Below are 15,300 nucleotides of genomic sequence, written 5' to 3'. Positions count from 1 at the left end.
ATCACACCCAGCAAAGTCGTTTTGCTTTATCTTTGCACATACTGCTGTTACATGTCCTCTCTGTGACAGCTCAGCTTTTTTTTTTTTTTTTTTTTTTTTTTTTTTTTTGCTTTTTTTTTTTTTTTTTTTTCTTGTCTTTCCTCTGAAAAGAAAAGTTATACTTCTAACTAACATTCTGCCACAATTTTGCCAATTTGTGGCTTCAGATACCTCAAAGTTACAACATTGTCATAGTATCTTTGTGCTACGGTTTCCAAGAGGGACTCAAATATTCTATTGTAATGCCTTTTGTTTCCACACATACACAGTAGAATAATAAAATGTAGTTATTTGTGCAGCACAGCAACGAAATAGGGCATTTCTATCATTCAAGTCCCCATTGTAATCATAAAGTACACACATCTCACATGATGTAAACAGAATTGTCCATGGAAGTGTAATGTACTAATGGAAACCAGTTGTACTGTGAAATATACAGTATCTGAATGTATCTTGAAAGGAAGTGGTGGCTTTTTTTCATGACGCTGAGTCGGCAGATGGGTAGACCTACAGTTTCAATACCTTGCACTACTTGCATACCAGTGATAGATAAAATGACTGATCTAGACCCCTGTGAATTTAGGTATAAAATAAGATTTAAACGTACAGAGACATAGGCATTAGTAGCATGCTGGAAAATGTTAGTTTATTTTTTTTTTCTAAAGGAAGACAAAGTGTGGCAGAACAAATGCAAAGCATAAACATTAGTAGATTTTTTTTTTTAATTAATGGAGAGAAAACATTTGACATTTGTTGTAACTACTGGGCAAAACTTGAGCTAGTGTTTGTGGCACAGAATTGCCAGATTTCGTTGAGCTCTTGAGCAATCTCGCTCCGCCCACTCCAGTAGTTCACGTGACTGACCGTCGCCCAGGTTGTGTCGGAAGCATCCTGGTGTTAGCAGTTTGCTAGGCGCTGACAAAAATTATAAAGTGAGATGTAAAAATTTTTATAATGGACGAATATATTAGTTTGTGACTACTGGTGACAAAGAAGACAAGGAACTACACAAACTGGCCTTTTCCAACATGGTCAGTTCGCTGGTAGTTGAAGAGGCCAGTTAACACTGCTAACAAAACACCAGCGGTTAGCTAACGTTCAAACTTTGACGGACAAATGCAGTCATTTGCTAGTTAGCTGCTACCGCTACCCTGCCAATTTACTACCACACCAGCTGGCTAGGTAACACGTCTTGTTATTATACGGTAGTTAGCGTTGAAGCTGTTTACACACCGACTATAACGCGTTGTTTTGACCAGTCGCTTATATAACCGAAGGTTTAACGTTATTACCAATTAACGTCAGCTAACTTATGAATAATGACTAGTTATTTAGCTAATGCTAACATTAGCAACTTAAACTGTTAGTTAAATTTCAACTGCAGATAACACATACAGTTACTCAGACTACGTAATTAATACCGACGATCATTGACACAGTAACGGGAAAAAACAACATCTTCTAAGTAGCAGGAATATGAATCTTCTTTCTGATTGATTTCGACCAATCACATGAGATAAATAATGCCAAACACCAGGATGCCAAACGAGTGGGGATTAAGGTTTGGGCAACAGCATTGTCTGGAATACAGCTGTCCGCTCATTTTGATAATCCTTGTCTCCTTCACAATGCAGCCACAGTAGATTGTTTTAACTGCTGAGTGTAAAACGCAAAATCTCGTAAATAAGAAAACACCAGACAAACCAATTTCATCGCAAAGTCTGTAGTCCACTTTTCTTTAAAATATGTCTGGGGACGCATCTGATAGTAGTGAAGACTCTGATGGAAAAACAAATGAAAGGGCCTGTACTGTCAAGCACCAAATCACCAATGGTAAGTCAGTCATATTGTCTGTTATCACTGTATGTAATCATAATAATAACCATAGCCACAAAGGAAACATCTGTGTACTGTAATTCATCTCATCATTTAAATAACACCGCACGAATGCAGTTTGTTCCTTTTTTGATGTGCTGATTCAACCCCACAGCTAACATCACCACATCAGTTTTTTTTTTCTGTAAAACGTTTATCCGATTTTAAAATACTTTTCCTTTTCCATATATATGTGTATATATATGTGGGCTGTACAATATATTCACACACTGGAGTTCCATTATATTAAAGTTATAAAGCAGCGAAATATAATGTAACCAAAAAATGTTTCTCTAAACATACTCCATTTAAATGGGAAAAAAAAATCAGTTTTCTTTGATATTACTTTGTTACATTTCTTTCAGATTTTTCTTTGATTTGTGTAACATTGCTTTGTGATCTGGTTTAGCTATTTGCTAAGCTTTTGTGTGAATGTGTGTTTGTTTTGAGGCTGAGGGGCATGTGAAAAGTCTATAGTGTACAGAAACAATAAAATCATCTTAGACTTTAATAAACTTAAAATAGATTGTTTGGGGGGCATTAGAAATTAACGAGCCAATATTTTTCAAGATTGTAATGGATTATCAATATTTTTGCTTTAATATGAAAAATATTTTTTGTTCTGTAAAGACTCTGTCGTGTTACTTGCTTTTAATCAATCTAGGTCACCTAGCTTGCATTAGAGACTAAAGAACAAAATTTGTCATAAGTTTTTAATGGACAATGCATCTGTCATTGAATTGATTTTAGAGTGTAAATTTACAAAGAAAAATCCTCACAGATAAAATCAAGTAAATCAGAGAATTGCTGTTGTACTCTCCCTCCAAGAGTAGTAAAGTCAAGCTGTAAATGTGGCTGTAGTGTAATAAACAGTGTGAGTGGATGTTTTTCACCAGCTGTCACAGGTGAAGTGAAGTGATCTGCTTAGTGGCTCACTGGATAGATTGTAGATTTTAAGTAGAGCAACCTTTTAATCTATAGAGAGGGTACATCAAAGTGCATTCATGGATTATAACACAAGAAAAGGCACATTGGTAAAGCATTTGCTAATATCAAGACATATGGTATGTCTTTTTGTATTTTAATATACTTGGGAAAAACCAGCCAGAAAAGTACACCACTTTATTTGTGTAGAAAGCTTCCCTTAAAAGATAGAGCTCAGTGTGGCTTGTCTTTTTTAAAACAAAAACTTGAACAGAAATAGAAATGTAAACACTGTTCTTGTCTTTTATTTTTCTTTCTACTACTAGCTAACTTCACAGGTCACACTGAAAGAGTCGGCATGGAGAACTTTGAGCTGCTGAAGGTCTTGGGCACTGGAGGTAAGGATCTGCATGTAGCACTGAATAGAATGAAATGAAGATGAAGCTGTTGTCAAAGGTCAAGTACTGGTATGAGATATACTTAAAGCAGACTTGGTTGATTCCCCTGGCTTGGATAGTATTTTGAAGGCAAAGTGTTTATAATTGATATTTGTAGTTTGTAAGTTAAAATGTTTCATGTCATTTATATTCTCATTTAAATGTTACAGCATGAAAAATATCTGATGATTAACAGGGAATCCATATGCTGTTGATGTTACTGATTAGCTACAGGAGATCCTGGTGGCTATTTCCATCAACAATTGAACACCTAATTAAATTTAATGAGTGAGAATGATTCAGATTTCTGCAGATTTGATTAATCTTGCTGCCTGTTCGCCGAGTATTTATGTCTTGAAGTGGAAACCATCTCTTTTAGGCACAATCCGATGGTGTATCTGTGTTTGCTCTGTTTGCTTGTTTACCATCAGCAGTAATTTTCAATATTTGTTTGTCTAGCTTACGGGAAAGTGTTTTTGGTCAGGAAGAACAGCGGCCATGATGTGAGCCAGCTCTATGCTATGAAGGTAATTTTATTAGTGTTGTAATTCAATGAATGTACATTTTAAAGCAGGTTTTTTAGCTAAAAATGTAAATTACTAGTCTGTGCTTTAAAATAAGTCATTAATTATGATTTTATTAACATTTTATAACCATTTTGTGTAAAATGTAAATGAGTTGGCTAATTATCTAAAGCCAATATTAGATTAAACATGGTACAGTGACAGCACATCAGATGTTAAAACCAAGAAATGATCTTTTTTTTTTCCATTTTATTTGCTCGTTTTGGATTTGATGCAAGCCGTTGGGTTGTATAATGTCCTTCTCTTGGACATGATTGCAGCATGTTGCAACATACCCCAAAGCGAAGTGCCATTCACTGAAAGTTCACGGAAGGAATGGAGAAGTTTAATTTATTTTGGTCACTGCCCTAGGTGTTAAAGAAAGCAGCTATCGTTCAGAAGGCAAAGACAACAGAACATACTCGCACTGAGAGACAAGTCCTGGAGCACATCCGCCAGTCTCCCTTCCTGGTTACTCTTCACTATGCCTTTCAGACTCAGAGCAAACTACATCTCATCCTGGGTGAGACACCGGGGTGGGACACTGGGAAAAATGTACCAAATATAGAGAACTCTTCTCTCTTGAAACACTGAAGGTCTTCTTTATGTTTCTGTCTTATACTGTATGTGTTTTTGTTGGCATTTCTTTTTTTTTTCTTTTTTGGACAATGTGTGTTTGTGTAGTTCTTTGTATTATGTCTATTCAAGCTCCCTGTGTATTTGTTTGTGTGTGTGAGTACAGACTATGTGAGCGGTGGGGAGATGTTCACTCATTTGTACCAGCGGGATCACTTTCCAGAAGAGGCAGTACAGATTTATATTGGAGAAATAATTCTGGCTCTAGAACACTTGCACAAGGTGAGGATTATTGTTTCCAGTTTTTACACATGCTAGAGTTATTTCTTTAATTTTGGCTAGAGCCTGCTGCTTACACAAACTAAGCATTTTAGCGATATGATACTTTTCATAGAATTGGGGTTGTGAGGCCAGAGACGCAACCCCAACTTACTCCTATTTTAAGCTCTAGGTTGTGGTCTTTTAGCTCTGGTTTCATCAAAACAAGCTGATGGTTAAAGAAGTAAGCCTTTCATCTGTTAAGCATTTAACTTTATTCACCAGATTAATGTTACGTTAGCTCCATAAACACTAGGTTGCGTTCACATTGTTGTATACAGATTGATAAAGTCAGCAGTATTGTGTTTCTGTGTATACATGACACATGCTGCTTTCTCTGCTCAGATAATACTGCTTTTAAAGTGAATGACATCAGTAAATTTTCATTGTGTAAACGGTCTGTTGAAGCCAGCAATATTATGCACCCCATGTCTGAAAAGAGCTTTTGTCATTTAGTGTTGAACAGGAAGTCTGAGTTTCTTTATTGTGAGAAATACTCTGAAGCTCATAGAAGTGGTTTCCTAATGATGTTTCACAGCTACTTTAGTTTTAGATTTATCTTTAAAGTAGGTGTGCACCAGTGGCCTTAAATGATACTCATGACTTCTTTGAGTAGTTACACAAACCACTACATGGAGGGTGATTGGGTGCATTTTCAAGGTCCTTTTTAAAACATAACGAGTGTGTTCTTGAGGGTTTTATTTGGAAGCATTTCAGCCATCTCTTTGTAAATTATGACCTTCACTAGGTATCCTAAGATCACATTGCAGCACTTAAGTTAGGAGATAGTCAATTTGTGTTTAAATTAGTGTCCAAAGAAATTGTCCAGCCACATTGGCTGAAAATCCTGCAGACTTTCATGAGTCGTTCCTTTTATAAATAATATCAAATAAAAGCATTTTAACAACAGCAACTTTGGGGACTAGTATTTCCTGGATTATAGGCTTGCTGTTGTTTGGACAGTTATTTGTTTTGACACATTTTGGGATTAGGACCCCTAGCTGGGATTAGAAAATGCTGTGATTACTAAAAAATAACAGATACATACCGTAAGTGGCCACTTTTTTCTTTTTGGTTGTAAAAATGTTTTTAGGGTTTCTCTGTTTGCACTGCCTGCTGTCTCTGTTCACAAATTACAGCTTTTAACATGAATGCCACTGGTAAATTTTCATTGTGTACAGCTTGGGATTGTGTACCGAGACATCAAATTGGAAAACATTCTTCTAGACAGTGATGGCCATGTGGTATTGACAGATTTTGGGCTCAGCAAAGAGTTTCTGGAAGAAGATGTAAGTAAATCTAAAACTACAGTGTGAGCATAGCAATGTGTACATGTAAATAATACCTGGGGTGTTTAACTGTTACCACAATCCAAACTGAAATACATTTTTTTTTAAGTATGCTTGTTTTCTGATCATCACAGAAGGGGAGGACCTACTCTTTCTGTGGCACCATTGAGTACATGGCTCCTGAAATCATCAGAGGGAAATCAGGACATGGCAAGGTAAAAAAAAAAAAAAAATATCAAGGGAGTAAATGCAGGTTTTGGTGTTAAGATCATCGGTTATTTGAAAGATTTTGAATGGTCACATATTGTGCACAAAATAATATTTAAATTAATGTTTATATTTACATGTATCAGTGTACGGGGAAGGCTTAAACATTTAACACTACAGATGCTTTAAGACTCATGACTTTGGGCCAGTGTGGTGAATCAAAGATGACTTTAATATCTTTGTTATGGAAGGCAGTACCGCCTCAAAAAACCCACCTTTAAATAATTCACAGTGAAAATTCCTTGTCCTCTTTATTGTGCTTTTCAAGCTGTATTCTGCTTCAGTCAGTAGATTGGTGGAGTCTTGGGATCCTGATGTTTGAGTTGCTGACAGGTGCGTCTCCTTTTACCCTGGAGGGAGAGAGGAACTCCCAAAGCGAGGTGTCAAAGTGAGTACTGTGCAATCCCATCTCCATAAATCATCTGCCTGGCCCTTCTTAACTCATTCAAATTGTCTCTGTTATTAGCTGTGTTTTACTAATAAATGAACCCATCGGCTGATGCTGATTTTTATGGGAGTGAAAAAGAATTAATGAACCTAAAAAACTGAGAAAATGTACCATTTTAAGAAAAATTTGAATTTAGTGTAGTTGCACATCTTAAAAAGTTGAACAGGGGCAACAAAAGACACTGAAAAGAAACAGTTAGAGCAGGGGTCCCCAACTCCAGGCCTCCTCCAGGTGTCCTGCAGGTTTTAGATCTCACCCTGGGTCAACACACCTGAATCAAATGATTAGTTCATTACCAGGCCTCTGGAGAACTGCCAGACATGTTGAGGAGATAATTTAACCATTTGAATTAGCTGTGTTGGATCACGGACACATCTAAAAACTGCAGGACACCGGCCCACGAGGCCTGGAGTTGGGGACCCCTGAGTTAGAGGAACATAGGATCCTATATCAGATAAGAATGGGACAATATTCATCTCTTCTATGTGCTATTGTGAATAAAATATGGGTTTATGAAATTCAGCATTTATATTTAGCTCATCCCAAGTTTTTCTAAATTTGCGTTGTGTATTATTGACTGACATTCTTTACATTGTAAAGAATGTATATAGAAAAGGAAAACATGAAGGTCATTGCTGATGAAGTTTCCACAACAGCAGTTCAGAAACTAGTTGGCTCAGAAACTAGTTGCTCAAACTGTGATGTGTTTTCTGTTTGCGACACTTTCAGTGCTGCTGAAACAGTACTGAGAGTGTTGTAAACAATAGAGTTAGTGGCAGCTTTGCTGGGCAAAGTATGTGATGCCACAATTTCTGCATGATCCCAAGAATAATTTTGTGCCTCATGTTGTGTAAAAAATCTTATCGGCCATTATTGGAGGAGCATGAATGTTGACACAGTTGTATTCTTGTCCATTGTTTCTGTATGTTAGCAAAATGTTTATATCTTCCCTTTGCCCTTCAGACGTATTTTGCGCTGTGACCCGCCGTTTCCCTCTATGATTGGACCCATTGCTCAGGATCTGCTGAAAAAGTTGTTGGTGAAAGATCCCCACAAGAGGCTGGGATCTGGACCGCGGGGGGCTGAAGATATCAAGGCACATCCTTTCTTCAAGGTCCGATGTCCCTTAACTGTCTATCACTTAAACATCTTTTCCCCTGTAACCTCAGTTCATTCATCTGTAACTCTTTCATTCTCCTTTTCTGCCTCACAGGGACTGAACTGGGATGACTTAGCACAAAAGAAGGTTGCAAGTCCATTCAAGCCAGAGCTGAAGAGCGAACTCGATGTGGGGAACTTTGCAGAGGAATTCACTGGGATGGATCCTGTTTATTCTCCAGCCAGCACACCCCCGAGCACAGATCGTCTGTTCCAGGTCAGTCATCATCACCTCCACACTGATTCTATCAAATGTTTCTACAAACATGACCTGTAAGCATTATTTAACTTTACAATCTGAAAAGTGCAACAAGTGCTTGTTAATAAGTAAAGGCTGTAATAATTCTTCAGTGAGCTACATCATAGTTACACCTAACACATCTCCTCTGTTTTAGGGCTATTCTTTCATTGCACCCTCCATCTTGTTCAATAAGAACGCAGTCATGGGAGACTTTGTTGAAACCCAAATTGGTGCTGACCGACCAGCTTCTGCTTCTGTCCAACGCAGCGCAATGTTACAGGTATGATCTGTATGGGTGTTTTCAAATAATTCTGTGATATGTTTGGTTTCAGGACTGTTTGTTAACAGAAAAGAAGGAAAAGAGCAGGAGAAGCTAAATTATTAACTGAAGTTGGTTTGTTTTATCTGACAGGATGCTTTGTATTATTAAATAATATTCAAGACACTTTGTACTGATCTCGGTAAACAGCACAAAAATCTATTTGGAACAGAAAAAGTTTGTCAGGCTGTCTAGTTGACATTTATCACCTGCGTGTGAAAGGTGTCAGACTCAACTCAGCAATATTTTTAGCTCGTCTTTTAAAAAAATGTTCCAAAATCTTCCAGAAGTCAAAGAAATTCGCAGCTATTACTTTATGTTATTAGATTTATAAAAGATGTAAGCTGGAATTTTAAAATACTGTTGTCATCCAGATTCTAATTACAGTGATAAACAATAAATTATGTTTATATGCAAAAGTAAAATTTCTGTGTAGGTTCTCAGTATTCCGGGTCATGGTAGTCTGTGAAGCTGGGAAAGAGAGTGAATTTAAATAGGTCGAGTCGCTTTCTTTCCAAGCTCCTTAGGCAAATGTGAAATGTATTTTTAGATCAATCCAGAATTGTTACTTCATAGTAATTCCTTCCCTGATAATAGCAGTGTAAGATATAAGGTTTATTTTTTTGTAAAGCACTACATATAAAATACTAATTAAAGCAAAACTATTATCCAAGTTATATAGTTGGGGAATTAAAAATAAAAGTATCTCTTTATATAGAGAGTGTACCCAGCTAGTGATAAATTTATACTTATTACTTATTAATATATTCATGTAAGAGGCACAATTTAAAGTGGATCTACTGTGCTCCTGCTCAATGATCGGACTCTCAGACTGTACTAGAGTAGCTTTGCATATTCATATTTCGAAATAATCCTGTGTAACCTTATACTGAGCCAAGATGAGGCCCCTGAGTTTACCCACAATCTGAATAAAGCCCTTCAGTCATCTGATTGGGTTCCCGTCATAAACAGGAAGTTTGAACAGCAGATTGGTGAGCGTTCTGTGCTCACAGTCAGAGTCATGTGTTTGTCTAAGATGATGATATAAGAGATAATCTACGGATGACAATGAGTGAGCAGAAAATGCTGCCTGAAACTGAAAATTTGGAGCTATCTGAAGGCTGAGCTTTGTTCTCAAAGAAATTACTTGCACAAACGCTGACTTCATGATTTATTTAAAATTTTTGTTCTGTTTAAAATAGAATACAGTGTTGTAAAGGTTTATATACAGATATGACAGAAAATTGGCAAAAACATATTATGTGGACTTTGAGGAAAGCTTACAAACAGTGCTTAACAAGCATTCCTGTTTTAGGCCAAAATGTCTTAACCAGTTTGACCTGTCTTAGGACGCAGAGTTTGATGACATGTTGTACTTTGTAAAACTTTGTGTTTTACAAAGTACAACATGTTTTATCTTTCCAAATTACTTTTTCAGTTTTAAGGTATTTCTCTTTACAAATGTGGGAGCTGAATTTCAAGGTTGCTTCATGTAAAGGTCAAAATATCCCTTTAGCTTTGCTGGGGCCATGTCTATTGCCTGAAGTATAATAATCTCCTTTGATGGCTCAATGCTATGTTTTTTTTGTTCAGGAATCCCAGTTTTTTCAGCACTATGAGCTGTGTTTTCAAGGACCACCTCTAGGCGAGGGTAGTTTCTCTGTGTGCAGGAAATGCAAACACAAGCAAACTGGCCATGAGTACGCCGTCAAGATCGTCAGCCGTAGGTGAGCAGAGATGAAATACTTCTTAGTACAGTGCTCTTTAACAGATCTGTGTCCATGTGTCAATACTTTACTGTATCACAGTACCGCTGGAACGTAAAGGTGACTGAATGCCCTTAATGTTGTCTTTCTTTGTTAGAATGGAGGCAAACACTCATAGAGAGATTGCTGCCTTGAGGCAGTGTGAGTCTCACCCCAACATCGTCAAGTTGTATGACATCTTTACTGATCAGGTAGAATGGACAATACATAGGATAAAGATAAAAATGATGTATTGGTCAATATTAAGCTACACATAAAAACATCAGCCCTCATGGCCTTCTCTGCATGTCTCTGTCAGTATCACACATATTTAGTGATGGAGCTTCTGCGAGGTGGGGAGTTGTTGGAAAGGATCAAGAGGAAGAAACTGTTTGGCGAGGCAGAGGCCAGTCAGCTGTTACAGAGCCTGGTCTCAGCTGTCAGCTTCATGCACGAGGCTGGAGTCGTACACAGAGACCTCAAACCAGAGGTGGGTGGAGATTTGATAACTTTATCATTCCTGACAATATATATATATAACACGCATGTTTAAAAAGGTAGAAAAAAAGAGTCTTGTAACTGGGGATCTGCTGTCTCATATGTGAGAGATGTGTGTGACGTTATTATTTTTTCAGCATGACTTTTACATGATGTAATCCGGGTTAAAAAGGGTTTTTTTTTTAAAAGAGAGAGCGACAATCACTGATTGTCCAAAACATGGACGTTGCCATCATGATGTCACTCACTGGTTTTTGGACTGCATTTTGAAGCTTCTCCATAAATTTAATGTTTTCAAATGACAGACTGGTGTATCAACTACCAAACGTGAGCAATGAACAGACACAGATATCTGCTAATTAGCCTTACGTAGGAGAGGTAACACACTAAAAACAAATGAATTCACCAAAACTGAAGCACAAATATTATTTGTCTAATAATTCTATTTAAAATGCTCTTGAAGGCCCCAGCAGCACACACATGTAGGAGGGAGCAAGTTCAGTGACTTTAAGTGGTGCACGTGAAGCCTAGCAGACACTGATTGGCTGCTCCTTTTGTTGGACCCAAAGCAGCTGTGCCAGTAACTTCAACATTTAAATGAATAAGTTTGAAAAAAATTACAAAAATAAAATTGGAAACTGTCCACAGACGTCAAAACCACTTTTGTACCAGGCTATAAACATGTTTTCATTTAATGCTGTTTAGTTGTTTTTTTTAATGGAAGTCTGTCAAGGCTGAATCGTTTTAGGAGCCAGCCTCAAATTTCCGATTTAGGAACAGCAGTTTTTGGCACTTCTATGTTGGCTTAATTTTTCACCTCTGCAGGCTACTGCTCGACAACAGCACATGATGTGACTTTTGTGGTGCTTTTCAAAATGAAAGCAGAAGATTTCACACACACACACACACACACACACACACACACACACACACACACACACACACACACACACACACACACACACACACACACACACTCCCTTCTTAAGATGGCTGCACGGTTTAATCAACTGAAGAAGGCTTTTATATGGTGTGCATAATGATTGTGAATGAGACATGTTGGCAAATATCACCTAATAACTTTAAGATGTCTCTAGTATGGCTTTTATTTTGATGCACACCTAAAAGGATTAGAACTGTTTATTTGCACTGTCTGTTTACACATAGGTTCTGGTACATGCCAACCGGTGGTGGCTGTCATACTCGTATTTACTAATAGTCTTTACTCTGTCAGGAAAATTGAATCTTAATGTGTAAGTAAAATAAGAGCTGATCCTCATGGCTTTTGTTTGTTTACCTTACAGAACGTGCTGTTTGCAGATGAGGGGGAGGACTCTGTGCTGAAAGTAATAGATTTTGGATTTGCTCGCCTGTGCCCTGCAGGCAGTGCCCCCCTGCAGACTCCCTGCTTCACGCTGCAGTATGCAGCACCAGAGCTTTTCGAGAGTGCAGGATATGATAAAGCCTGTGACCTCTGGAGTCTCGGGGTCATCCTGGTAATTGAATCTGAATATGTTGATTTTTATCATAGCTCGGCTGACTGAATACTAATGACCCTTGTGTGCGTCTTTCTCAGTACACCATGCTCTCAGGCCAGGTGCCATTTCAGAGTGAGCAGCGTGGAATGACCTCATCATATGCTGCTGACATCATGCAAAAAATAAAAGAGGGGGATTTCTCATTGGATGGGGAGCCCTGGAAGGGTGTGTCAGAGGATGCCAAAGAGCTTGTTAAAGGTACTGAATATGTTTGTTCTTAGTTTGCTTTAGTTGAGATAAATGCCTGTTGAATTTCCTCTATTGCTTGCTTGTTTGTGTCTCTTTTCCTGTTTTAAGGCCTGCTAACAGTGGATCCAGAGAGCCGTCTCAAACTCTCTGATCTGAAAGAGAACAGCTGGCTTCAGGGTGGAGCATCCATGTCCACCACTCCTTTGTGCACGCCAGATGTGCTCGAGTCCAGTGGGCCCACTGTCCGCACTTATGTCAATGCTACCTACAAGGTAATAGATTGGTGTGAAAAACTTCTAAAAGGTCTCAGAAAGAATCTTAAATAAATGTATTTTATCTCACTTTTGTCGCCTTCCACTCTCACCAGGCTTTCAACCGAGGTAAGCGAGAAGGCTTCTTTCTGAAAAGTGTCGACAATGCTCCCCTTGCGAAACGACGAAAGATGAAGATGACCAGCACAGGAGTAGAGACCCGATGGAGTTCATCCTCTTCTTCTTCGTCTTCTTCCACTTCATCCACTGCCTCTGCAACAGCATCCAAAACACAGCCAAAGCAAGCCGTGATCCCAAAGCAGAGCTAGCCTGGCAACAGAACAGGGAGAAAGTGTTACGTGCTTGTACAGTAGCACAACGTCCTCCAGCAGTCAGTTAAAAAAAGCAAAAGCATACTGACAAATGAGAACACTGTCTTCACTTCATGTAAAATATAATTCCACTTTAACAGCTGCAGGTTTTCATTCCTAACGCTGTATTCTTTAAAAAACAAAACATGTATTTTCTGTGGTGGAAGAGGAGGCCTGACTGTCAGAAACTTTTAATACTTATTCAGTATTCACTCACTTTATTTTGGTGAGATCGCACACTAAAAGTTAAAAATGAGACATTTACCTGGTTTCACTGTGGGTAAGAAACAGTGCCTGGCTACATAGGGAAAAGGGAAAAAAGGAGCCATAAATAAGCAGAAGCCATATACAAAGCAAAAGAAGTGAATACATCCATTAAGTCATTGTGAAGAGGCACACATTTGTACACGGCAAATGAACAGTCCTTCCAGTAATTTGCAGGTTTAATTCTTTGATTGTACTGCTGAGTTTTTTGCCACAAATATAATGATTAACACAAAAACTGCAGAAGTCGACACTGTGCTCTGTTAAGAGCGAGCAAGATTCAGGTGTTTGCAGAGAATGTCAAATGATCAAATGGTTTAAAAAAAAAAAAAAAAAAAAAGCAGCAAATTTCTGGAAGGATGGAGCACAGAGAGAGATTACTGTGGGGTGCAAAACCTTAAGGATTCTATAGGATGATTAATGCTGTCGGTCTTTGCAAAGAAGCTGCACCTGCAGTACACTACTCACTGTACGGATCCCACTGAACACTTTGAGGAGCTGGGATTATGTGGCTCTGAAGAAGTGTTTTGATTGTGTGTCAAGATGTGTCCAACAGTAGCAGCTGTTTAAAACAAAAAAAAGACATGGAGACACAGAAGCAGACATGCAGTGGAGTGCGATTTTCATCATACTTGCTGTATATTACTCGCGCTATTGTGCCTGTCTGAAAATTTCTAGCATGCTAATCTGTTGTGATGATGGACTGTAAGAACTTTTTCTATTTTTGGTATCTTTGAGTCATTGAAAAAAAAGTTACTTGGAGTATTTTCTGTTTTTCTACGCTACCAAGTGCAGCTCAAGTGTTTGCACGTAGATGGAAGCCGAATGTGGCTGGTGATTTTGAACGCACATCGCCTTTGTGAACTTTGAATGATTATTACAGTTTTTATTCCTGATGGTATCAAATGCGGGCGGTAGTCTGATTGCAAGGTTGATGCTCAACGATTAAGCTCATCCAGGCTGGCTTTCGTCTTTATTTTTCCACAGAAGTGATTTTAAAACATTTGATGGCTTTGAACTTCAAATTACGTTTCAGAATGAGACACCTAATTGTGACTTTTTTGGTTGTTTTTTTAAGGATGGGGCCACCATCCTATGAGAGCTTTGTATATAATCATCATGCTTTAGAGAAAAAATAATGTATGTAATGATTTGAAATTGATCAGCTGTTTGGGTGGTATATTGTAATGTTTTTTAATGGACTTGCCTCTTTTTTTTCTTTTTTACATGTTGCACAGTCAGTTGATCAGTTAACACACATTTCAGCTTTAAAGGTGCTTTCACTGATATTTATTACATGTAATTGATTTTAATGCTGTGGTAATGGGATTATCATAATTTGGCTCTTGTTGTGTACCAGCCCGGCGTGAATGTTGCTGTATGATAACTGAGTGGCGATGGGAGATTGGTTGTATTGATATTTCTGAACCAGATGAAGCATAATTGCAAGTTACTGTAATATTTTCCTGTTGTTGTTTGAAGCCGTTGTCTGTTTGAAGGTAACCGGTTGTTTGTTTGGTATCTTTACTTAAGAAACTGCTTTTATTGATATTGGTATTATTTGGTTGCCATAGATATTCTCTCTTCTCTTTTCCCGAGCATTATTTTACTGAGTTGCACTGTCTCTGGTGTTGTTGCTGGGATTTGTCTTTTTGCACCGCAATGTTTTTATTTTATTTTTTTGGCTGGTGCAAAATAAACATTACTTTTCAATAGATTACTGTGTGGTTTGTCTTCTCGGTGTTGTAATTGTGCTGTAATGCTTGAAATCGCAGTGCTCAGAGGGTTGGAGACCCCAAATGAGAATTTGTTCAAACATACTTCATTGTGCACGAGCCCTGATAGCACTTCTATTTGATTAAGGCTATTTTATGAATGTACCTTTTTTTTGACAGAGGGAGGGAAGTGGCCAACATTCCCTCATACATCTGTGATTTAACCTCCTAGGACCTGGCGTCCACATATGTGGACATCACATTTTGGGTTATTT

The 15,300-nt window shown here is 38.0% G+C and overlaps 1 protein-coding gene across 1 annotated transcript; it reads left to right on the top strand.

The window, feature by feature from the left end:
- Window positions 1–125: 125 nt before the first annotated feature.
- rps6ka4 (ribosomal protein S6 kinase, polypeptide 4) lies at window positions 126–15,027 on the top strand. Its single transcript, XM_026181905.1, has 18 exons — window positions 126–1,872; window positions 3,165–3,236; window positions 3,735–3,802; window positions 4,211–4,361; window positions 4,581–4,696; window positions 5,914–6,021; window positions 6,156–6,236; window positions 6,573–6,676; window positions 7,700–7,850; window positions 7,950–8,111; window positions 8,290–8,415; window positions 10,048–10,181; window positions 10,318–10,411; window positions 10,519–10,689; window positions 12,002–12,193; window positions 12,274–12,433; window positions 12,533–12,696; window positions 12,792–15,027. Exons 1-18 carry the CDS (start codon window positions 1,785–1,787, stop codon window positions 13,002–13,004), a joined length of 2,355 nt encoding a protein of 784 aa, XP_026037690.1. The 5' UTR covers window positions 126–1,784; the 3' UTR covers window positions 13,005–15,027.
- Window positions 15,028–15,300: the final 273 nt, after the last annotated feature.

Source organism: Astatotilapia calliptera, chromosome 10, assembly GCF_900246225.1.
Source record: "Astatotilapia calliptera chromosome 10, fAstCal1.2, whole genome shotgun sequence".
Taxonomy (NCBI): Eukaryota; Metazoa; Chordata; class Actinopteri; order Cichliformes; family Cichlidae; genus Astatotilapia; species Astatotilapia calliptera.
This window is presented reverse-complemented; position numbering and strand designations above follow the sequence as displayed.